Source organism: Eulemur rufifrons, chromosome 9, assembly GCF_041146395.1.
Source record: "Eulemur rufifrons isolate Redbay chromosome 9, OSU_ERuf_1, whole genome shotgun sequence".
Taxonomy (NCBI): Eukaryota; Metazoa; Chordata; class Mammalia; order Primates; family Lemuridae; genus Eulemur; species Eulemur rufifrons.
Window position 1 is genome coordinate 40008081 of NC_090991.1, and position 26651 is coordinate 40034731.

The window sequence follows — 26651 nt, forward strand, 5'->3', positions numbered from 1 at the left end:
TCACAGTAATATTAAAGGGCTGAGGAGAGTAATTCAAGCCTGGTATACAGAACTCCACCTGGAGGGAAAAGGCCAGGCAGATGACTCTTGTAATCCCATTGTCCACAATCCTAAAATTCAAAGCCACAAATTCCAAACCCATTTAGTGAGCCCCTACATGCCATGTATTCTATTACATACAAATTATATATCTAAAATGGAAAAAAAGGAAATAGAAGAATATTCTTGTGGGAAAGATGGAGTGGAAAGGACGTATACATTCCAAGACATTTACCTAAGACAGAGAAAAACTTAACTATTACTTCCTCCCACAACCATAATCCTTTCCTCTCTCCTTGGGCAGCCTGAGCCTTCAGAAGCACAATTCCAAACATCTCAAACTGGTTCACAGAAATTTATTCCTTGACCGCTTCAAACAAGATGTTATTCATAACCCTTCCCAACTTCAGTGGATGGGGCAACAATCACGACAGACTCTGCTAAGTTTCCACAAATCATTGGTTTATTAGAAAGTTCCTTGCCCTCATTTTACAGCATATATATCTCTATCATATGTGATAAAGTTTAATACAATCTGTTATGCTTGTAAGTAAGGATAGGTTATTTTGTTTTTCCTTTTTCTTTTTTAAGTTTTAAAATCACTATTCTGGAAGTTAAAGAAAACTGCCCCCAGGAAGGCAGAGAGGCGGCCAGAGTATGGCTCAATCTACAAGCTCATGGGAAGCAGCACAAAAATGTTAATACTGCATTATTTAAATATTTACATGGGCTGAAAGCAAAGAAAAATAAGTTCCTTCACTTCAAACAGATGGTTTCATTTTCCCAGTGCTAGTTACACAAAAAACGATGTTTCTAAATCAGAGAAAGAGCACTGAACAGGTAGGAGGGGGGCTCAGTCAAGAGCCTTGTTTGCCCAACACTTGCTTCTCATAAACTCAAAATCTTTCTCTTTTGGGAATTTGAGAAGAAAGGCCAGAAACACAGAGTGTTGGTCCATGTAAGTATGGTTTGCTTCTCCTGTCAGGTGACCACCTAACCAATTCTAGACACAGGAGTAGGTAGGAAAATGCCAAAAAGGGAACTGCTAACTATACCAAAGGAGATGAGACCTGCAATACAAGCACCTTTGGGTCAGTGTGTTAATTACGGCTGAGAGCCTGGGTGAAAGGGGAAAAAGAGGCTGAGGTGGTAATTCCTCTGGTCAGTGTCATGGAGAAAAGAAAAAAGGAACCTCTACTGCTTAAACTGAGCTGGGCAGAAGGCATGGAAACTATGAAGCAAAAGAATTTGAAGTTATCTATGAATGTGCTCACCTCCCAACAAAAGGAGGGAAAAACTGTCCCAACTCTATCATCCTCCAGTCTACTTCTACTTCACTTTCTAGCCAACCCAAAAGGCACATTTAAAAAAGAAAAAATTTGTCAGAGAGGGCTAAGTACTAGGAAGGCAAATAGACTGCCTGGAACAAGGTACCCAGGAATCTCCCCAGACAACCACTGAATCTCATTGCTTCCAGAGAATAAAGCTGTTGAATCTCCCCCTCCTCCTCCTCTGTGGGGTCCACCTGTTTCTCTGTATAAAAAGAAAGTACGTGAGGGAGACTCAGAACTGACTATCTATCTAACACCCCCAGCTGACTGCTGCCCATTAGCTCAGAAATCCCAGTGCTGGGGGTACCATTTACTGCAAATTACTTAACATTTTGTCCCAGCAAAAAATGTTTTAACATTTTATAGTTCTTAACTTCAAAAAATACATGAGCTTGATAAAATATACATGCTTAGTCATTTTTGCATCTAGCAGAAAACAAATACTTTATTTTTTGTTTTCATTTTATAACCTTTAAAGTTTCTTAATTCAACTAGGTCAAACATATTTACACAAAGCCACCAGAACAAGGATCACTTAAAGAGCTGGATGTAAAAAATATTATTGCAGTATACTACAAATATGGAACCTTTTTAATATGAGCTACAAAAAGCAGCATTTATGTTTATAGAGTTCAGTGCAATTTTTTACATTAAAAAAATCCTATAAATTAAGAAGGAAACATCAACACGACAGAAGAAAATATACCCTTTCAGACACATGAGCTCCTCTCTGGGGAAGCACATGGGTGACTCTAGTTCCGCATAGCTTCTACTCATGATAGGATCTTCTTTTCTGGGATATGCAGATGCCTCTTGTAGGATAAGGGACACCAGGACAACAGTGCCAAATATGTGGCTCTGTTTATGTGGGAAGTAGATCGAATTGCAGCCTGAGTTGCATCTGGTTCTAGGTCAGACTCCCTTTCCATCTCACCTGCGATAACATAAAGTCACCAAGGGATGGTCAAAGACACTGCCCAAAAGTGGTGGTGCTTTCACCATCAGAGGAACAGCTTGGTCTTCCTTGTGGCACTGAGAAGGCAGGACCAGAAGGGCCCACGGCAAGTGCTTTGGTGACAACACGCAGCCAGAGAGGAGGAAAATGTTCTAAAATTTAAAGAGGGGAAGAGCAGAGCATACAAAGTAGAGGGAGTGGGGGGACTATCTAAACTTGACAGTTTGGAGATGTTGCTGCAGACGGGTGGGTAGCACTTACTGGTGTTCCTTAGCTTAGAAACACAGGAGAGGAGGGAAAAATAGAAAGGAGGAAAGGAAAAAAATCCCTGATAGTAAACCCAAAGCAAACTTCAAATCTAAACCCACTCCTGCAAGCCAAAACTCTATTCTTTGGCTGTCAGACGCTGCCCATCCCAGCTTCTACTTGCTGGTATTAATGGCTCAACACCCCCAAGGGAAGATTTATGGGTTTCCCTTCCTGGCCCTATCTAAGATCCCATCCCCCAACTATGTGCCATGGCTAGGGGGGTGCTGCAGGTCCTGACCTGAGAAGATGGGGTGAAGTAACGGGTGAAGGTGGAGGGCAGTGGCAGCTGCTGCAGCAGGCCGTGGGGCAAGTAGTGTAGGGTAGAGGGCAGCATGTGGGACAGGGTGGAAGGTGAAGGGCCCAGGATGGATGGCTGACGCAGGAATGATGTGGATGGGATGGCTAGCTAGAAAGGTGGCAGGGTGGCCAGGGATGATTGAGTGAGTGAGGTGGGACAAGGAAATGGGGGTCAGATGGGGCTGGGGAATATGGTGTACCTGGGCAAGTGGTTGGGGATGAGGGTGGGGGTGAATGCCAATAGCAGCAGCAGCTGCTGCAGCATGGTGTTGTAAGATGGCATGCTGAACAGTTGTGATGGAGGTGGCAGAGGCTGTGGCTGGCTGCTGAATGTGGATGGGTTGCAGGGCTGGTGTGGCTGGGGCCAGGGCAGCTGAGGCTGGAAAGGCCTTTACTTGCTTGGCTAGAAGCTGCTGCTGGATGTGTTGCTGAGCAGCCTGCTGGAGCTTGCTGTACTTCTCCATCTCCTCAGGAGTGAAGGTGATGGGCTGGCTCTCCAGCGGGGCCAGTGAAGCATCCTCGGCCCCATCTGTTGACTCAATACTAGGCTCCCCACTGGGAGGTGCATAACTGGGGAAGTGCTCAAGATCTGGTGCTATAGGCAGCAAGCTGGATTCCACAGGACCTGGTTGACTGCTGCTATCCAGGGATTCTAGGGTGTCCCCATCACTGGGGTCAGGGAGGTAGTTATGGGAGATGGTGGGGTCCCCAGGGTAGCAGTCAGAGTGTGCTGGCGTGCCTAGTGGAGCCACAGGGTGATCAGCAGTAGCTTCTTCAGACTTTGGCTCTTCTGGGGGTGGGTCTGATAAGAGGCCAGCTGTTTCCTCTGAGGGGAACTGATGCCCAAATGGGGCATCACCACTCCCTGGGGGGCCCTCTTCTGTCTCTGACTGTTCTTGCTCTTCCCCCCTATCCAAGCCAGACTCTTCACATTTCTTGTTGGGCTTTCGGGTAGCTGGGAGCTTCCCTATCAGTGGAAGGACAGGCTTATTGCCAAGACAGGGGGGGAGCTTGGGCCCAAAATAACCTTGAGGGGGGTCCTTGAGCTTGAGCCCAGCTTTGCTAGGGGTGGCCTGCACCTCCTCACTCACACTGGATTTCCTCTCGACTTTCCTTGACTGGATCTTCTCCAACAGCAGTTTGGCAGTGACGGAGTTCTTGTCTTCAGGGCTGCAGTCACTTTCTGACCCCCTTCCTGTACCAATGTTGCTGTTTTGGGAGGGTGGGCCTGTCCCTTTACTGTCATCTCCTCTGCCATCATCTTTCTTCCCAGGACCTTCTCCTCGGCCTGATCGGAAATAGTGGGGGGACTGGGAGCGGTAGATCTTAGAACGAATGAAGTCTCGATGCCCGGAACGCCTCTCCTCAGGGCTTTCGTGACCCCAAGATCCCTTCCTGGAGCCTGATCTCTGGGAAGGGCTCCTGGTGCTGCGGCTGCGGTCTCGGCTATAGCTCCGGCTCCGTTGCCAGCTGTGGGCTGTGGTGCTGCGGCTTCTCCGCTTACTCCGACTGCGACTACAACTGCTGCTGCGGCTGCGTCCCCGAGATCTTGAGCGTTCTCTGGTATGACTCCGAGATCGGCTTCGGGATTGGCTGCAACTGAGGCTATAATCATCATCAGAAGATGAGTATTTGTGCCGTTTGGATCGGTGCTTGGAGCTGGCATAGTCTGAGTCATCTGAGTCGTGGGAGCGCTTGGAGTGCCTTCGTGATCGATCACTATAATCACTGTAGCTGTCATCAGAGTAACTGCGCTGCCTACTATAGCAGCTCTGGTCTGAAGAAGCATCTGAACTACTTGAGTAAGAATGCCGGGAGGAATGATGTGAGGAATGGCGTCGGCCAGACCGTGACCGGCTACGGGAATGCTCGCTGCCTGAGTCTTCCTCCTCTTCCTCCTCACTGTACTGTGACGGAGACTTCTGGTGCAGCCGGTGTGACGAAGCATCATCGCTATCTTCATCTCCACTACTGGGTCGGCTCCGATGGCTAGACCGGCTGCTCCGTTTGGTGCCAGCTCTTCGCTGGCAGGATGAAGTTGGAAGTTCACCTTTGTGTTTCCTCCCACCATGATCTTGGGAGCTGCTACCACCCCCACCTTCATCCTTCCTGCCACTGTTTCCTTCTTCAGCTGGGAGGGATCTCTGCTGGGAGTCATCTTGAGCTCGCCGCCGTCTTCTTGGTGGTGCAGGACTGCCACTCCCAGGGGGTTCTGGTTTGGGTCCTCGTTCAGAATCTGCTGGGGCTGATGACTTATTCTTCTTTCGTTTTCGTTTCTTGCGCTTCTTCGATTTCTCCCCAGACTCTGCCTTAGAACTTTTCTCTTCTGTGTCAGCCTTGTGTTTACGTTTGTGTTTGCTGGATTTTTTGTGCTTCTTTTTCTTTTTGTGTCGGTGGGACTTCCCAGATCGTTCTTTCTTGCTAGGAAGGTTTCTCCCTGTGTCTTCTGTCTCTGACCCATGGCTGCCCCCAGGTTCCTGCTTGTTTAGGCCACTACAGGCAGATCCTGAAGCAAGTGCATCCATTTTGCTTCCTGAGGAATGTACTACTTTCTCTCCCCCTTCCTTGTTTTTAATTGACTCACTAGGATCTAGGCCTTGGAGATGGTCCTTTGAGGAGCTTCCTATATCCTTTGGTTTTTCTGTTCCTTTACCTCTGGCATCTTTGTTCCTTGAAAGTTTAAAGTCAAAGTATAGAGGATTACAACTGTATGAAATGGAGGGTTCTGCCTTGGTGAAAATTAATAGTTCTGATGGCCACTGGAGGGCAGTACTTTCATCTTTGCTCAAAACTGGGAAGAAGGGACCAGTAGGATGTTTGGGTCCCTCCTGGCTTTCTTTCCCTGTTGTGATGGCCAGAGAGGTTTCTTTAGAAGAACTAGACTCACACATTTGGACCTCTGAAGCCTTCTGGCTTTGACCCTCTAAATTCTCATCACTTACATCCCCTCTCAAGGCCTTCTTTGCCTCAGCTTTGCTTCCAGGCTCTGAGGACTCGGTCACACTGGTTTCCTTCTGCTGCTCGGAGACTTCGCTAACTGTCTTTTCTGCTCCCTGGCTTGCTGCCATCTTGATGCAGGCTTTAGGCTTGGGAGAACTGCCTTTTTTGCTCTCTGGGGCATTCTTTGAATGTGTACTATTGTCACCTTCCATTTGTTCACTGGCTCTCATAAAGAGCAGGAAGGGAAAATTAGGTTTTACTTTGCAGTGTGCTGGGGGGATGTAGTGGTAATACTCTGGCTCTGTAGCCCCAGCACCTTCTTCTCGCTTCATCCTTTTTAATTTGGATAATGTTGAGGCAAGGGACCCTCCATCCTGAGGGTCTTCATCCTCTTTTTTACCATCAAGATTACTGCTACCATCAGAGTCTCCCACCTTCTGCAGTCCTTGGTCAGAACCCTTCTCATCAGGTTTTGTTCCATCTTCAGAGGTCCCTTCCTCGGCATGGTCCTTGAAAACTGATGCTATTGATTCGAGTTTGACAGGAGCCTTCTTGGCAAAGGAAAATGATACTCCCAATTTTTGCAGTGGGGTCCCCAGATTATTCTTAATGCCAAAGCTGATGCCTGGGGAGCTTAACCCAGGAGCCTGTGTTAGTCCAGTGGTATTAGTGATTTGTACTGCAGTGAAAGGGCCTCCTTTATCTGTGGAGAATTCAGATCCCAGGCCACAAGTAGCACCCGTGCCACTATTTGTAGCTGATTCATCCTTATCATCTTCTCCACCTTCTTCATCTATAGCCACTGTGGTTGGTCTAAACATGGGACCACTTCCAGGTGCACTACACAAAGGTTTAGAAAAATAAAAAACAAAAAACAGGTTTAGGAGTATATTACATACATCTCATAAAATACTCATTCATCACACGCAGGTCTCAAAGACACTGAGTGGTGGTCATTCCCTAGCCCTACACTAACGAATGGAACTTTCTCAGGGGAGGGTAGTCACAATCTCAGTCTGTCAATCTACCTAGCTAAATTCCCAGGGCAGCCAGTTACTGCTATTTCTTTTTAAGCTGTCTAAAATACAAAAAAGGCTTATCTCACAATTCAAATATCCCATCATTACTATACGGTACAGCCTACCATGAACTGTTTCTGATCTCATTCCTTTTTTTATTTTTTTGAGACACAGTTGCTCTGTTGCCCTGGCTAGAGTACAGTGGCATCATCATAGCTCACTGCAACCTTGAAGTCCTGGGCTCAAGTGATCCTCCTGCCTCAGCCTCCTGAGTAGCTTGGATTACAGGTGCATGCCACTGCGTCTGGCTTATTTTTCTATTGTTAGTAGAGATGGGGGGTCTCACTCTTGCTCAGGATGGTCTCGAACTCCTGACCTCAAGCTATCCTCTCACCTCGGCCTCCCAGAGTACTAGGATTACAGGCATGAGCCACTGTGTCCAGCCTTTCATTCCTTTTATTTTTTCCTTTGAGATAGGGTCTTACTCTGTTGCCCATGGTAGAATACAGTGGCATCATCATAGCTCACTGCAACCTCAAACTCCTGGGCTCAATTGATACTTCTGCCTGAGCTTCCCGAGTAGCTGGGATTACAGGTGTGCACCACCATGGTTGGCTAATTTTTCTATCCTTTGTGGATACGAGGTATCTTGCTATGTTGCTCAGGCTGGTCCCCAACTTCTGGCCTTAAGTGATCCTCCTGCTTTGGCCTCCCAAAGTGCTAGGATTACAGTTGTGAGCCACTGCCCCTGGCCTAATTTCATTTCTTATTCTATCATCCTACCCATCAGTATGCAATGAACATATTATGGTACATCTATTCACAAAGGTCATATTTCATTCAGTTAAAGGAAAAAAAATCTAATTTTCCCTAAGCTTTCAAATTTCACTTTTTAAGAATGTACATATTCTGAGTTAAACATAGTTAGAAACCGCCACTGTGCTACTCTATGGCAGTCTACGGCCAGAATGTCTGTTGTATAAACTTAAAGAGTCTGTGCCCATCTCCCAGGCACCACCTCTAAGCATTTTGCTTTGGTTTTTGTGTTGGTTTCTGGGCATTCAGTACTATAGCCATAATGCTACTATGCACTCTTTCAGCTTTGACAAAAGGAACATTGGGGAGCCTCAATGCCAGTGTTTTAAACTGCCTACACTGTCTGAAATTTTTAGAGTATGTAGACTATATAGGTATATCCCCTGAATTCCACATAAAGAACTAAATAGAATTAGGTATCTATTAGGATGATGTCCTTGTTATCTGAATCCTAGCTATTAGCTGCCCTCAACTCAGAGACCAAATATATTTGGATAATGTGGTATCCCTTGCTGTCTAAACTGTTGCTATTAGAAAATGGAAAGCCAATAGATTTGGATAGCAAGAGATACTTACACTGTGTTATAAAATCTACCCCCTATAGCAAAAACCAAACAAAAAACCCGAAACCCCTCAAATCGAATAAAAAGAGGATTCATTTCAATCTTTTGCTTAGTCTTTGCCATGTTACTTCAATAATAATTACTATGGGGCCATGCATTACTCCTAGGATAATGAAATGCCTGATGATGAATCAAAACCTTTTTTTATTCTCCTGAGATTACTTGGCCATCTTTTAATTGTTCATTTATAAAACAGAACAGAAAGTCGTCCCTGAAGAAAACATGTATTAAAATATGTCCAGAACTACAAAGTGTCCTGGTGTACATATTTTAAGGGGGTACTCTTGCAGCATGCCCTAGAGGAATGTGTTTACTACATATAGAGTTGCCAAAGAAGGAATTGGAACCAATTTATAGGCAGTTTAACTCAGTATTAGCACTCATAGGTTAATTTTGTTTCAAAACTTACACTGTATGTGTTCTCTCCCAAAACACAAATAAATAAGTAAAAAAAGAACCTAAAGACAAAGTGCAAGAACTTGGGAACTCTGACCCCTAATTTGCTATAAACTTTTAAAAGCCACAATCATTGTTTCTCCTTCTACTGTAACCAGTTCCTTCTTTTGGTCCTGAATAGCCATTAAAAACAAACAAGGGGGCCTAAGTCTTTCTGATGGAAGCACATATCTTACCAATCCTATAGCAGTTTCAAATGCTCAAAGATAGGGTCCCTAGAAGTCTAGGTGAGGTGAATTCTACCCCAGGCTAAACACCAGCCAAAAAATTGATAATTAGAAAAAACTATAAAGGAATATTAAAAAGAACACTGAAGGCAGAAACCTGTGGAGAAATAAATGGATAAAATTCTGTAGATTTTAGATAATTTAGTACTAACTGTATAGTACTTAAAAAGGCAGTTATAACACTTGAATCTGTGTCCCAGTGCTTTTTAGCTACGAAATAGAATACTATGCTTTTCTAGATGAGAGGAATGTTGGAAAATGGGAATAATAGCAATAGTGGCATCATTTATTATCTTCAATGTGCTGGGCACTCTTTTAAGCACTTCCAAGGCAATAACTCAATTAGTCCTCACAACTGTAAGAAGTAAATTGTCATTATGCTCATCTTACAGATAAGGAACTGAGGTATAGAGAGTTTAGATATAACTTGACTAAGTCACAGATAGTAAGAAGGATATGGCTTCAAAAGTGTGCATACTTAATCCATATATTATACTCCAAGTATAGATATGCTTTGAGTTTGAAAGGAGGATCTATTAAAAGTCTTAAGGAACTAGAGGACATTGTGTTAAAGCAAAATAAACCAGGAATAGAAAATTAAACAGTGCATGTTTTCATTCATATGTGGAAGCTAAAAAAAAAATTGATCTCATAGTAGTAAAAAGTAGAACAAAGGATACTAGAGGTTGAAAAGGGTAGGAAAGAGACGGATAGGGAGAGATTTGTTACAGCTGCAGTTCCCAACCCTGGGGCTGCTGACCAAGCCAGCAAAGCTTCACCTGCACCCACAGCTGCTCCCCATCGCTGGCATCACTGCCCAAGCTCCCAAGCCCCTCCTTGCCTGTGAAATGAGTGGTAGCATCAGACCCACATAGGAGCATGAACCCCACTGCAAACTGCACATGCAAGGGATCTGGGGATCCCCATAAGAATCCAGTGCCTGGAGGCCGGGCGTGGTCGCTCACGCCTGTAATCCTAGCACTCTGGGAGGCCGGGTGGATTGCTCGAGGTCAGGAGTTCGAAACCAGCCTGAGCAAGAGCGAGACCCCGTCTCTATCAAAAAAATAGAAACAAATTATCTGGCCAACTAAAAATACATATAGAAAAAAAAAATTAGCTGGGCAGGGTGGCACATGCCTGTAGTCCCAGCTACTCGGGAGGCTGAGGCAGGAGGATCGCTTAAGCCCAGGAGTTTGAGGTTGCTGTGAGCTAGGCTGATGCCATGGCACTCACTCTAGCCCGGGCAACAGAGCAAGACTGTCTCAAAAAAAAAAAAAAAAAAAAAAAAATCCAGTGTCTGATGATCTGAGTTGGAGCCAGGCAGCAGTGACCCCCTCCAAAGCCAGTGAGTGGAAAAACTGTCTTCCACAAAACCGGTCCTTGGTGTCAAAAAGGTTGGGGGGACCACTGTGTTAAAGGATACAAAATTACGGCTAAATAGGAGGAATAAATTCCAGTGTTCTATACCACTGCAGGATGACTATGGTTAATAATAATATATAGTTTCAAATAACTAGAAAGAGGACAGTGAATGTTTCCAACACAAAGAAATGATAAATATGCTAATTATCCTGATGTGATCACTATATATGTATTTAAACATCACTATGTACCCCATGAATATGTATGATTATTTGTCAATTAAATATTAATGTTTATAATTCTTAAATCTAAAATTATGATCTTATATTTATAATTTTAAATTTTATGGATAATAATTTTCTGTAGAACCCTCTGAAAGAAAATATCCTCACCATTCAGCTTGTTTTCTTTGCTCTGCCAACTCATGGAGTCGCCGAAGGGCTTTTTCCTGTTTTTTCTCATCCTTGCGGGATCTTGAAGAGACATTTCGAGCAAACTCTCTCTGCTTGAGATCTTTTAATCTCTGAGTTAAGACAAAAAAAGGAACAGAGGGTGGGTGATTTACAGTAACTTGGGGATCTGAAAGCAAAGCCTATAGAATATTTACCCTCAACCCTCATGGTTATAGTACTAGTGTAGAATACATTATTATATTCTCTTATGGTGACTGAAAACACAATGGCTGATTACTTTGGGTATAACACACTTGGAATATCTGCATTTCTAATTAGGACAGCATATTGTTTGCTTTATCAGGCAAAATAAAATGATTTCAAAAGCAACAAGCAAATTTTAGAACACTGGGAGGAAAGAAAAAGGACTATTTAATCACTTGCTCTTCCAGGATGCAAAACTAGACAAACAGAACATGAGATAAATTGTAATAACACAAGCCAGGAGAACAGAAAGGGGTTAGGCTAGTACAGAAAATTACCCAGGTATAAAATCTTAGAAAGCAATGTACAGCTTACATGGGGGGGTGGAGGGGGCTGGTATTTGAATCAGAAGTAACAAGTAGAAAGCATACTTTTATTTCACCATAAAAAGGTGTTATTATTTCTTTTCAGCATGAACACAGGTTTCCTGTAACTACTAAACAAACCCAAGAGAGGTCTTCCACTGCTAGCATGTTCAGAGCTCACCAGTCTGACCACTTTCACCTGGTCAGCCTGTTGAAAATAGTATGTGTAGCTTTTCATTCCTTCATGGCCCTAAGAGGAATATCCAGGGGATGAGGAGGGAGAACAGAGATAAGTCAAAGATTTTATTACTTAAAATCCAGTTAACAGAATGGGTCTTTTATTCTCAGAAGCTACTGTATAATTTTCCTTAAAATAAAACAAAAGAAACAACAACCAAAAAAGAACAGTGCCATAACACACTGGTGACAAGAGTCCAGACACATCTATCTGCAATGAAGACAGAACTAAAATATATTTTCAACACATTAGGTAATATAAAAAACAAAAACAAAAGCAAGACATACACATTAGCCTATACTTTTACAACAGCACTGGGGAAAGGAATTTGACCCAATATAAAGTGGACATTGCTTTGTGGAAAGGCATGATGTTCAACAGACAGAGGAATTTTCATACCTAATACTTATGAAATGTGTTTTGAATCTTTTTAGATTGGGAGGGGGAAGGGTAGAAAGACACACACAAAAAAAGATATACAGCTAAAGACACTAGTAGAAAAACTCACTCTTGTGATCTGGGCTCCCAAATTAGAAGGATTTGCTTTCAATACATCAGCTGAAAATGTCACATCACAAAGAAAAAAAAGTAAAAAATAAAACAAGAGTAGAAGAGAAAAAAAATAAAGCAAGCATTACTACACAAGCTCTCTTAGTGAATCTGCAAACTATTATACTGAACAATCAGGGACAAAGCCGTCAACTATAAAAGGGCTGGGGAGGAGGGAAGCACCTGTACAACATATATATGTGCACATACACACAGACTGACACACTAATCCCACCTAAATAAATGACACTATTTATATCTTTTCCAGGAAAAAAATCATTACAGAACTTTGGAAAAGACCACTATAGTCTAAAAGCATTTAGTCTTGTTTTCATTTACCTTTATTTTAAGGAAGATCAAGTAATCAAAGCTGGAAAAACTGTTACTGAGCCTGGCTGCCCACAATTAAGATTTTTATAAAACCACTTCAAGATGAAGGATCAACTACTTTTAAGTAAATATCAATCCCAATTTTCTCCTTCTGAGGGGAATGGGGCAAAGAGAAAGAGCCCATCAGCCTATCATATAAATATTTTAGACCACAAAGCTACTACTTTTTTCTTCCCCATTTAATAGGCTTCCTAGCCAAGATTTAAATAGAACATATGTTTTTCTCATATCTGCCATCTTCTCTCTAGCCACCTCATAAGCCTGGAAAGTCCTCTCAGGCCTAGTCATTTCCTCCCCTCTTACAAATACTTCATTACTTTCAGGAGGCATTTTTCATACAGGACATTGTCCAAAAGAGCAATCATTTTATCAAAGTCTAGAGTGTCTAGGCTGAGTCAGACAGAGATTAGGTTTTCCAATCATTCAGCAGTTACTTGGTACATCCTTGAAGCTGAAGGAACAGGACCATGTCCACATCACCCTGAAGACATCCTACCTCAAACTTCTACCGCAGGTATATACAGTTGGAGGTAGAGATGGAAGAAAATGGGATGACGTCAATAAAACAAATCCAATTGGAGGCTCCCTCTGGCAAACCTATCCTAGTACTCTATAAAGTTTAGCAAACTCCCACATCACCTTTACAAACTTTATAGTAAGGTCTGGGATCTCAGGAATAGAATTGGGAACCTCAGAATTTTAATCCCAACCTATTGACAGGGCTCAGCAAACTCTCCCAAACCTAATACGTATATCTGAGGTTTCTCTTGGATGAATACATACATTCTGATGATAAAAAAGGCAAGACATAGGTTTTTGTTTTTGAAGAGATGGGGTCTCACTATGTCGCCCAGGCTGGAGTGTAGTGGCTATTCACAGGCACAATCCCACTACTGATCAGCATGGGACTCTGACCTGCTTAGCTTCTGACCTGTGCTGGTTGACCCCTCTTAGGGCAAACTGGTAGTTCCCTGCTCCCAGAGGCCATCATACTGATCTCTAACTTAGTGTGGACATGTGATCAGCATAGTGAATTACAGCCCAGAACTCCTGGGCTCAAGTGATCCTCCAGCTTTGGCCTCCCAAGTAGGTGGGACTATAGGCGCATCACCATGCCTGGCTAAGACATGGGTTTTAAGGTTCACATTTTCCCTTACCTAGAATGAATGCCTAACTCCAAGTCTCTCCTGCCTACTCAAGGTCAAACTAAACTCCCCTCACAAAGTCTCTACTGACCCTTCTTGAGACAGGATTGTTCTTTCTGAACTGTCCCTAGTAGAACTTTGTCATAGCACTCATCTAGCAGCCATCATATTTTGCTCTCTGGCCAATTATTCCTGTCTTTCAGAAAGGCAGTCTGGGCCGGGTGCGGTGGCTCATGCCTGTAATCCTAGCACTCTGGGAGGCCGAGGCAAGAGGATCACTAGAGGTCAGGAGGAGCTCAAGACCAGCCTGAGCAAGAGTGAGACCCCGTCTCTACTAAAAATAGAAAGAAATTAGCTGGACAACTAAAAACATATATAGAAAAAATTAGCTGGGCATGGTGGAGTATGCCTGTGGTCCCAGCTACTCGGGAGGCTGAGGCAGAAGGACTGCTTGAGCCCAGGAGTTTGAGGTGGCTGTGAGCTAAGCTGACACCATGGCACTCTACCCTGGGCAAGAGAGCCAGACTCTGTCTCAAAAAAAAAAAAAAGAAAAAAAAAAAAGAAGAAAGGCAGTCTGTGTAAAGCTTCAAAGTCATAAAGACCTGGGTTCAAATCCATTAATTACTAGCTAAGTGATTTCACCTGAGTTCCATTTCCCTCATTAGAAAAATGGGGTTATCTATCAACAGATTTGCAAAATTAAATGTCAAAATAAATAAAAAAAGCATTTAATAAGTCACAACTTTTCAATACTGCCTCCCCTTTGTTTTATTTTTTGTTTGTTTGGTTTTCTGAGACAGAGTCTCGCTCTGTTGCCTGGGCTAGAGTGCTGTGGCGTCAGCCTAGCTCACAGCAACCTCAAACTCCTGGGCTCAAGTGATCCCCCTGCCTCAGTCTCCTGAGTAGCTGGGACTACAGGCGCGTACCACCACACTCGGCTAATTGTTTCTATTTTTAGTAGAGACAGGGTCTCGCTCTTGCTCAGGCTGGTCTCAAACTCCTAACCTCAAGCGATCCTCCTGCATCAGCCTCCCAGAGTGTTACTATTATAGGTGTGAGCCACCATGCCCAGCCTGCCTCCTCTTTGTATGGGGCAGGTTCTATGGCTTATCTTTATAACCAACCCTGCAGTGCATGGAATAGTACGAAGTCTATATCTATTTGGTAAATGCCCAATGAATAATTTGGTTTAAACATTAGATTATTCATTTTTCCTCAAATAAATTTTTCTACCATTTGTAGGAAAAATTGACATTAAATATTCTCTTATCTCCACTAGGGACATATTCAAGTTATATAATAAGGTCTTCTTAGCTATTACTTTCAAATAGTAAGGAAGTCTCATTATTTAGAGAAACAAAAAGCCTGAAATTTTAAACCCCTTACTTCTGCACAGAATTGGGCCAAATGGCAAGAAAGATACTGACCAGAAACTTCTCAACTTCCTATCTAAAAAGTAATTTTTATAAAGGTACAAGGCCCTAATCAGAGTTTTCCAAAATTGCCTATTTTACTCCTAAAGGCTACCAAGGTCTGGCTCATTTGCCACTGAATGCCCATATGAAATTCTGTGAATTGTACCTGTACTTTTCTCATAAATTCTAAAGAGGAACACAACTTTAGACAACTTCTTCAGGTGAGAAAAGAAGAGCAACATGCTGCTTACCAAAGGAGAGACAGAACTCACATAATACCAAAACTGGCAGATACGTCATCAATCTCTTGTCAAAGGCTGAGCAAATTCCACATCATACACAAAAATTCAAGTCAGACAGACACCAGACTGGGACACAGTCTAATCTGAATGGGTTTAATTAATCCTTTAAACTGACTCAAAAGCTATGATTTTGGCCTTATCTCTGAAAATGATAAAGTATGCTTTCTGAAGAGTTACTAATAAATTATTTTATTAGCTACTAAAGCTTATTAACAAAAATTTGAGCCACATGACTTATTTTTAGTTGGGTAATATTTTGGTTCAAGGAAAGGAGACTGAACCTCAAAATGAAAGGATGTGAAGATCCTATTTTCCTGAAAAATCAATAGCATTTTCCCCAAAAAGCATACATTTGTGGCATGGTACCAAATCGAAGGAACATTCCCCACAGATCCCCAATCACATAGTGGTTGGATTTCCAATAAACTCTGCAAAAGATCAGTAGAGAGGGAAGACCTTAACAAATGATCCAGTTAAGGATCCACATTAAAGACCGCCTCAAATGGAACTGATGTTCTGGTTCTAAAAAAGAAAAAAAAAGCTTAAACAGCATTATGATGCAAAAAAATGTTTTACTCTGGACACAAACTTCTGCTCTACTAACTCTGAACAGATTAAGCCAAGGTAATATGAATTGGGTAAATCTGAATATGGTTAATAAATCTGCAGAAAAGGTTCATCCAAATAGCTACTTACTTCTCTTTTAATGCTAACTTCATAAGCTGAAACATTTTGCCTCACAGTGTCTGCTAAAAAAAGGGAACTGTGACAATCAAGCTTTGTAGAAGGATCATCCTTTAAATGGTCCTCAAGAAATATGGCTTCTTCCTACACTGGTTAGAACTTTTAAGACAGTTACTGCCCTGTCAATAGTAAAGAGCAACTGTGTTTGTGCTAAACTGTGTTTGAGTTGGGAATGAATAAGACAGATACTTCCGCACACAGTTTTTCCTAACAACAAAAAATAATAAGGGTGTGAGTCTATAAAATCTTTTTTGTGTCTTTTCGTGCTATGCCTTTCTATCAATAACAGAATTTGATACTAGGAGTTTATATTTATATTTGATTGAATATAAGGAATAAGTCTGATTATCTTTCTCAAGTATTTCAAATCTATTATTTAAATTTAAAGAATAAACAATGTTTCCACGTCAAAAGGAATTTTAGGCATCAGAAAATGGGCAGAATTTAAGGCAGAGTATTTCCTATTGCTACTAAAAATCCTACGCTCTATATTTACTCTGCTCTGAAGAGAAAACCTGATTTTGTCTTTAGAGTCAAAATATTATCCATGGTTTCTTTCTCTCACCAGATAGCAATTCCACTCTCCCAAACAGGGACCAAGACTTAGTCTTCCTTTGTAACTAACTCTGCAATGCACACATTGCTGTTTATCGCACAAAAGAGACAGATACTCTATCAAACTGGTATCGGTTTTAAAATGAGTTGTTGGGAGAACAAACAAGCATTTATACACTTTTATGCATTATTTGTTGGTTATGAACAGAGCTGGGAAATAAAGAAGGGGTGGTTGTTTGTACCCTGACCTTTATTTCTGGCTAAGGATAACCTGGTCTTCTTTGAACCTCAACCATTCCTTTTCCTCTATTGTCAACAATCCTGCATACCAAAACCACAGCCTCCTTTCTTCAATGTTTTTTGCCTTCCTTTCATAACAAAATATTAATGTGGGTCTTCTCTCCCCTCCCAAACTGAAATAATCATGCTGTAGTTGTTGATGGCCAGGTCACCCTGATTCATGTCTCAATGTTGGATACTTCCAGATAAGGCCATCCAGGACATCACCATGTGATGAGGGAAGAAAAGGACCAGCAGAGAACATAGAAAGTCCAGCATTAAACTACCCAGGGAAGGAAGATTATATATGAACGGTTAGGGAAATCCAAATTACTGGCCATCAGATGTAATTCTTTCTTTTAGCATGTGCTTATCAGTAAGTGATAAAAATTAATTTTTTTTTCAGTAACAGAGAAAACCAAATATTTGGTAACAGAGAAAACTAAATACTAATGCCAATTACAGATATTGAAAAAATGAGAGAAAAAGAAAATACAAATTCTTTTTGCTGGGTAAGAGTAGCACTCTTTATGACAATACTTACCATTAATGCCCAGTTATCTTGCAACATAATGACTAATAATATCATTAGGTGGATATAAAATTAATTAGTCAAAAAATTACAAGGTAATACTTGCTTTACTATGCTCAAGAACTCAGCAAGCCTTACAAGTATGGTATATTTTTTAATAGCACCAGGTATTCCTGGTTCAAGGTATTTATATATATATGTATATAGATGTATAAATGAATATACATACACACATATGTATATGTAGTATATATTTGCACAACCATCACCATGAAAATTTAAGCTGGATGAGACTTTAAAAATAACTTTGAGATATAATTTATATACCCTAAAATTCATGCATTTAAAGTGTCCAATTTAGTAGGTTTTAGTACATTCTTAGAATTGTGTAACCATCACTACTAACTTTGGTACATTTTCATCACCCCCAAAAGAAACTCCATACTTATAAGTAGCTACTCTTCATTCCCCCTCTGCCTAGCCCCAAGAAACCACTAATCTGCTTTGTGTCTCTATATATTCGTTTATTGTAGACTTTTTATATAAATGAAATCATACAATATGGGATCTTTTGTGACTCACTTCTTTGACTTTGTATATTTCCGAGGTTCATGCATGTTATATATACTAGCAAGTCTTTCCTTTTTATTGAATATTATTCCATTGTCTGGATATACCACATTTTCTCCATTTATCACTTGATAGACATTTGGGTTCTTTCCACTTTTTGGCTATGTTGAATAATGCTGCTATAAATATTTTTATACATGTTTTTGTGTGAACATATGTATGTTTTCATTTCTTTTGGGTATATATTGGTCATATGGTAACTCTATTGTTTTCCAGAAGGGCTGCACTATCTCACTATCTTATTAGTAATATAGGAGGGTTGCAATTTCTCTATATTCCCCTCAAACACTTATTGTATCTTTTTTATTTTAGCTACCCTAGTGGGTGTAAAATGGTATAATATTGTGGTTTTGTTGATAGAGCGTTTTTTTTTTTTTTTTTGAGACAGAGTCTTGCTCTGTTGCCCAGGCTGGAATGCAGTAGCATGATCATAGCTCTCTGTAACCTCAAATGCCTGTGCTCAGGGGATCCTCCTGCCTCAGCCTGCCAAGTAGCTGGGACTACAGGCTCATGCCACCATGACTGGCTAATTTTTTTTTTTATATCTTGTAGAGAAGAAGTCTCATTATCTTGCTGGGATGGAAGATAATGAGTTTTAAATATACTGGTTGACATCACCACAATCAAGATTATGAAATATCAAAAAAAAAAAAAAAAGATATGGAACACGTGGTGGGCTGCTTTGATTTTTTTTGACCCAAAGTATTTAAGTTTAATAAATATAAAACTGTAATTTGAAATAAATAAATAAATAAATATACTGGTTGAGTATCCCTTATCTGAAATACTTGGGACTAGAAGTGTTTTGGATTTGGACTTTCAGATTTTGGAATATTTTCATTGTACACTTATCGCTGAGAATCCCAAATCTGAAAATCTAAAATAGTCCAGTGAGCATTTCCTTTGAGTGTAATGTTGGTGCTCAAAATCTTTTGGACTGGACCATTTCAGATTTTGGATTTTTTGATTTGGGATGCTCAACCTGTGTCTATATAGCCCTCTAGATCATATCTGGAGACAAAGATTTACCCTTTGTGTAAAATTTGAAAGACTATAATTCATAAGAGTTGCTTAGGCCCAAAGCAAATGCAACAGCAGAACTCCAGTCTGGAGCTCTCTTTACAGCACTGTCATTCTCAAACTTATTATTTAGGTTACTTTAACCTTTCAGACTACAATGGAACACACAGCCTCATCCCAGAATCTCCACCACAAGGCATCACCATGATCAATTTAAGTGTAAAGGGGCAGAAAGGTTGAAACTGCAGAACACGAATAAGGTAGAATCATTTTTATTCGCACATTGGATTGTATGCCAAGATGAACTGCTAGAAATACATAGTAAGAAAATGCCTCGTTAACCTGTAACATTAGCTCCTGAAGAGTCTGTTTAAGGTTACCCATACTCACAAAAGCAGACAGCTCCCCTGAGAACACAGATTTTTCCCAAGTTAACTAGGTTGTGATTGCTGGGTGTAAGAACAAGTCTATTCACAACACAAGCGGGGGCGGGGAGGAGGGGAAGGAGAGGGGCAAGTACCTAAGTTTTAACAGGTAAAAGAGTGGAAAACATGTTCAATTTTTGGAAGACAGGCCAAATGATATCGCATCTCTTGTTAAAGCAGTTCCAAAGAAAACGGCATCCATAGTGGTAACAAAGCACCACTGAATCTAACATTTTCACCTCTCTACTAAAGGTTATTGAATAAAACTACAATATGCCCAAGTTCTGAGATGCATTTCTCTCTTCACACTTCTTTTGCTTTTCAAAACATAATCTCTTCAGAAGTGAACTGTACTGTTTAACATTTATGAAGCTCTAGGATTTGTAAGTACTTTATGATTCCCAAATGAATTTTATATCTTTGCCAATTTTTTTTAGTTTTCTAAGGATAAACATTTTGTAAATATTCAAAACATAGAGTACCTATGGAATATCTTCATGGGTATCTGATCTTGGTGGTTTCACTTCGTAGAAATGTAATTTTCTTTTTATTTTAGCCCTAGAATTATCTTTTTCCACCTTGCCTGTTTTATATGGAATGTCAAAGCAGTACTGAAAAAGGAACCCAGTCTGCATTTCTTCAAATCTGCATTGGCTTAGCAGAGGTCCAATTGGTTTTAATGTGCTTACTGTCTTGATGCTATATGTATCAAACATATAGAGGATCAAATGCTGTAAAACATCTTGAGAGCCAAAAATCCAATCAGTAAACAGTGAAAATTCAAACGGAAAGTGACCACTCCAAAATTCAATGAAGTCCTGTGAAGTTGAAAAATGATTATTTCTTCCATCACCAAGAAAATTCTCAGAAAATACTTCAATTCAGAACCTGTTTCATTTTTGAATGAGGAAAACTCTTAATATTTCTGTCCCTTGGTAATATACACTACTGAGTACTGAAATAGTCAACTGAGTAGTAATGCTGTCAAAATGCAGTTGCAACAGTTTAGTCGAAGTTAACTAAATCGTATATTAATAGATTCTATTCTGTACAATTTAGAATAGAGAAGTCACTGGTGGATGCTACAGGCTTCATCTGTTTTAGTTCAGCTATTTAAAGCTTAGGAAACTACTACTTTTATTAACAGCTGAAACAGAACTTGGTATTAAAGCCTTCAGTCTTTTCAGAAAATGTAAAAAGTACAGGAGTTTTCATACTAAGGCTATTTTAGTAGGAAGAAGAGGGAGGCTGAAAGTATTCTTTCCTTTGACTAAGATACCGATTCCTTCTACAAATTAAGGGAATTTCTGAAGCTGCTTTATTGTACCAGATTTTGATAACTGGATCAGACTACCAGAGATTGAAATTGCAAGGAGGTTGGTCCCAACACTAACGGTAAGAAGGCAAGTTTTCAATGTGCTACTTCCCCAGTGTCAGTCAGAACCCATGGGAATCTGTGTGGGAAGGATGGAAAGGTCTAGGCCTGAGTCATAAATTCACATGTTTAGAGGCGTTCAAGCAGGCATCATAATGAGTTGCCCAGATTGGTACAAGAGAAAAGATGAAGCAGAGACCACAGCTAGTTGGAGAATGAGCAAAGAGACAGCAACTATTCATCTCCAGTCGATCATGTTGAAATGTAGGCCCAATGTCATCAGATATTTCAATGTTTCAAGACAAGCCACAGCCTAAATTATGTAAACTCTCATTTAAAAAAACTGGGAACCAATTGAAATAAAAGAGGGAAAAACTAACACCATGAAGGCCAGATATATCTGTGAGACAATTTGTGATCTCTTGTTTATTTACTAGAAGGACCCTTAGTGGCACAAACAGAAGAGGTACCAAGAAAGAAGCCAAAAAAAAAAAAAAAAAAAAAAAAAAAAGTGTTAAAATAAGGCATTGACTGTTAATGTGCTGCTACAGATTTACTTCTGGGAAAGAGAATATTCTTTGGACTTTGAATTTTAAGCCCCTGAAAAGCTAAAGAAAATGATATCCACTGTCATATCCACTCGAAGACAAGTTTTTAAAAAAAGGCATGCAAAATAATTAAAGAGGCAAGAGGTAGGGATAAAAAAATCTTTAGTTTCAGAGTTAACAGTAACTTATACTAAGCCAACAAAAGTAGCTGATGACCAGTGCTAATGTTTATTGAGCACTTAGGCACGTCAGGCACATCAGAACTAATTTATATAAAATGGAATCATATATTGGGTTATCTCTCCAGAAACAGAAAGGCCTACTCTTGGAAATTTCAAAATGTATTAAAATTGATCACCTGAAAACTAGGGTTAAAGTACTAAAAAGAGCCAAAACGTCCAGTTAGCTTTTACAACTTTGAAGATTAAGTTGGGCTGTAATATTTTTGTGTTAATGATTCTTCATAAAATCTTAGAAAATTTATAGGGAGAGGCATATAACATTCCCTGCCCCTCCAAAAACATCACCATGAATGAGTGACCATGGAACTCCTTTTTGAGAGATTATTTGTGCTTAATAAAGGTAAGGGTATGTTTAGGATCCTGCCTCTACTAGTAGTTTACCACTATCAATTATTTCTCTAAAAAATTTTAATGGTGAAAATTTGATGGAAGACGCAAACTAGGGATTACTAACATGGGATTGAAAGTACTTACCTATTATCTCAGATTCATAATAATCCTGTGTGCCTTCCTGGAAGACAAGACAGGGTGTCTTTATGATTTTAGAGCATAAATTTGGAAAAATGGTAGCTCCGTTTGTATGGTAAACTCATGTCCATCAAAGAGGAATGAAAAATTTGCCCTTCCTCCTGTTAGGGGTTATTTAACTGTTTTGTACCAAGGTCAATTAAAGGTTCCTTAGAAATTCTAAATGCAGGGAAGAGTTGAAATCTAAAAAATTTTAGTACTGTGTTTTTATTTATTTATATATTCATAACATTCTTTTTAAAGATTTTACCATTTGCAGTACAAAGAAAGGTGAAAAAGCCTACATTTCAACAAAATGAAGAACACTCCACCAAAAACAAAACAAAAAACAAGCTCATACTACATCTGTTCTTTTTCTTTTTTTTCTGAAGCAGGGTCTTGCTTTGTTACTTGGGCTAGAGTGCAGTGGCATCATCATAGCTCACTGTAATCTCAAACTCCTGGGCTCAAGCCATCCTTCTGCCTCAGTGTCCTGAGATCTGGGACTACAGGTGTGCATCACTATGCCCAGCTAATTTTTCTATTTTTTTGTAGAGACTGGGTTTCACTCTTGCTCAGGCTGGTCTCGAATTCCAGAGCTCAAGCAATCCTCTTGCCTTGGCCTCCCAGAGTGCTAGGATTATAGGTGTGAGCCACTGCACCTGGTCTATATCTGTTCTTTTTTTTTTTTTTTAATAACTAATATGACCTTTGGATTAAGTGAAGAAATAAACTCACATGCATTCCTTAATCATACCATCTAAAGATTTTTCCCAGACCAGGGATCACAGACATATCCTATATTAGTGGATAGGTAGTCCTTGAGTTCTCTACAAGAAATCCTTAATTTTGTATTTTTATTTTGATGATAATCTCAAAAAGAGTAATAGTTGAATATTCTTAATAATCTAGATGAGCACTTTATAAATGTTTACAACATAACTGGGGACATAAAATGATAATAATTTGTTTTTGCTAAGCAAAGGCCAAATGATATCACAATATCGCATACATTTAAAAGTTTTTCAGTAGTTCAAATAGAACAGGATTTTTCAACCTGTATTTATTTAATTATTTTGTTTGTTTGTTTGTTTGTTTTGAGACAGGGTCTTGCTCTGTTGCCCAGACTAGAGTACAGCGGCATCACAGCTCACTACAACCTCAAACCCCTGGGCTCACACGATCTTCCTGCCTCAGCCTCCCGAGTAGCTGGGACTAACTAGAGGCGTGTGCCACCACACCCAATTAATTTTTCTCGTTTTTTGTACAGCTGGGGTCTCATTACTGCCTAGGCTGGTCTCAAACTCCTGGCCTCAAGTGATCCTCCCACCTTGGCCTCCCAAAGTGCTAGGATTACAAGCATGAGCCACCACGCCAACCCTCAGCACTACTGCAATTTGCCATTTTTCCTCTCTGTTTTGAGGGGCTTTCCTGTACATTGCAGGATGGTTAGCAACACCTCTGGCCTCTACCCACTAGATGCCAGTAGCATCATCCCCTAGTTGTCACAACCAAAAATGTCTGCTGACATTGCCAAGTGTGCCCTGGGGCACAAAATTTCCCCAGGTTGAGAACCACTGCAATAGAGAAAAGCAGTGAGAGAACCGAGTCAATATAAGGTGTGTGGGAGAATAAACGTGTCAAATTCAAATGAACCAACAGCTGTAACAATTTCTGCTCCACTCACACTGAGAGCAAAATCACTAAAACATCATATATCACATTAAATTGATGTTGCCAATGTGAATTATATTAGTTCTGTACTTTTTCTTCAGATTTAATTTGTAAATCTGTTTTGCTTTGATAGAATTTTTTTCCCTTAAAAAGCAAGTCCTTTGTTTCCTTATGTTTGAGGAAAGAAAAAAAAAAAAAAAAGAAAAGAAAAGAAAAGAAAAAAGCAAGTCTTACATTTTAGGTACAAGTACCTTAAAAAAAAAAAAGGCAATTCTATACATTATTCAAGTTGTTTTTGTTTTTAGAGTTAAGGTCTTTCTCTGTCATTCAGGCTGCAACGCAGTGGCGTGATCAGAGCTCACTTTAGCCTTGAACTCCTGGGCTCAAGTGATCCTCCTGTCTTAGCCTCTCAAGTAGCTGGGGACTACAGGTGCACAACATTGTGGTCAGCTAATTAAAAAAAAGTTTCTTTTTTATTTTTTATTTTTAGAGATGCATGATCCACCTCGCCTGGCCCATTATTCTGGTTTACTTTTCTTGGTATAGTTTTCTTTTTTCTAGTTGAGACTTTACTCAAAAGACCTTTCTAAATGTCCTTTTTGTGCCTAAAGTATTTTCTGGGGTCTTTTAATACATCACAGACATTTCTTTCTTTCTTTTTTTTTTTTTTTGAGACAGAGTCTCACTCTGTTGCCCAGGCTAGAGTGAGTGCCGTGGCATCAGCCTAGTTCACAGCAACCTCAAACTCCTGAGCTCGAGCGATCCTCCTGTCTCAGCCTCCCGAGTAGCTGGGACTACAGGCATGCACCACCATGCCCGGCTAATTTTTTCTATATATATTTTTAGCTGTCCATATAATTTCTTTCTATTTTTAGTAGAGATGGGGTCTCGCTCTTGCTCAGGCTGGTCTCGAACTCCTGAGCTCAAACGATCCGCCCACCTCGGCCTCCCAGAGTGCTAGGATTACAGGCGTGAGCCACCGCGCCCGGCCCACAGACATTTCTTAATTGAAGAAATTCTGAAGAGCCCAAAAATGTTGGTTTGTACTTAAGATGCTAAATGTCTTTGTTATTAATTTCATAAAAATGAGCATTGAAAAAATGGAAAAGTTCCTGGATAAGCAGTAATCACTGTTGCATTTTCCTTTTTTGAACGATGATTCTTTGAAAGAGTGAGGAAGCAGCCAATATACCTCGTCCATATATATGCTCTCTAAATTTCTCTTCTTTGAATCAAGCGGAGCTTACAATATTTTAAAACAACATCCAGAGGTGTGTAATAAGTTGAAAAGCTGTCTTGAATACAATGCTATCACAGTGGAAGAATCTTAAATTGGTTAGGTGTGGTTAAATGTGGAAGAGATTATTGCAAAAAAGTATAATACCACACCAGCCTATAGACTCTACTTATTCTAGTATGAGCAAAACTTGGTTAAAGATCGCCTTTTACCTGTGCACTGAAATCTTACGGTTGGTTGGAAGATGAAGGATAAAAAAAAAAATCTTGGTTTAACAGGTCCAGCTTAAGAAATATCATTCCAACAATGCCCATAAATTTTCCAAGTTTAACAAATGCAGCTATTATACCCTCCCCAAGACCTAGCAAATAATGTGAAAGTCACCCAAGATCGAATGGCTCGAAATTCTTTAATAAGCCACAACTGTCCTATAGACCTAATGATTCATTCCCCCCGCCCTCCATTAAAATCTCCCAGGGGAATTACTGCCATCTTTCATATACAGTAACTAGTTAGGTACAAATTTCTTCTCTAAAACAACAGGAAAAAAAAAAGACTATAAAGAAAGTATAATTCATTTCTCAGCTCTTCAACATGCAGCATCAGAGTTTTATGTTAAAGTCAAGATAGCATCTAATTTTATTTTCTTTCTCAAGATTTATCTACCTTCCAAGGTATATCAAATAACAAAATGACTTCCTGATCGGAAATAGTAGCCAATAAACATGAACTCTTTCATACAGAAGTTGAAAAAGGCCACAGTCTGGGATAACTCTTCAAAGTTTTAACATGTCCAGAAAAGGGAAGAAATGGAAATAAAGCTCCCAATGATTCTCAGCTGAATTACCAAATTAAAGTTTAGAAATCACTCATAGTCAAAAACACAATATAAGATTTATAAAACACAATTCTTCATTCTGCTTTAACACATTGACTGCGGACACTAGAAACCAAAATTTTTTCCTTGGGGCCATGGTGTTTATTAGGAAAACAGAATAAAAACTTTGAAGACAAAACGATCCTTTCTAATTTAATGAAAAATTTGTTATTTTTTATTGTTTTTTGTGTTTTTTGATAAAAAAAGATATAAAAACTTGAAAATTAGTAATGTAAAAAGTAATGTGAAGGCTTGAAAAATAGTTCATAAGGGTAAAGTGTTTCCCTTGACTCATCAGGCTTAAGTGTAATTTAAAGGTAAGCACAAATAGAAAAACGAAACTGATTGACTTCTATTCATTTAATCTACGTTTTTAGAATTAAATTGTGAATATTAATTGTAACAATAAAAACATCAAGAAGTAAGATTTTCATGAACCAACTGCAGGGTTTTGCACAGGTTTTGCTTCATGAGGCCCCCGGCTCAAAACTAGCTTGAGTTAAATACAACTCACATGGCAGTTAATGCGTTAAATAGTGCGGGGAAAGACAGGAGGTGTCTATTATCAGGACTTCTGCCACTGGAAAAAAATCAAGTATTTCATATGATCTCGGATAAAGATCAGCAGACAC

At 40.0% G+C, this 26651-nt stretch overlaps 1 protein-coding gene across 6 annotated transcripts in view; it reads right to left on the reverse strand.

Annotated features, from left to right (window-relative positions):
• Positions 1-484: 484 nt before the first annotated feature.
• The window catches only part of GPATCH8 (G-patch domain containing 8), a 96189-nt gene continuing 70022 nt past the window's right edge, over positions 485-26651 (reverse strand). For 5 of the 6 annotated variants that reach the window (XM_069482706.1, XM_069482709.1, XM_069482705.1 and 2 more), the window contains 2 exons: positions 10767-10897; positions 485-6711 (listed from right to left, as the gene is read on the reverse strand). In XM_069482706.1, the coding sequence (XP_069338807.1) occupies positions 2835-6711; positions 10767-10897 (4008 nt within the window). In that variant the 3' untranslated portion in view covers positions 485-2834. The remainder of the gene's footprint in view (positions 6712-10766; positions 10898-26651) is intronic. The other variant, XM_069482710.1, reaches the window with a different exon arrangement.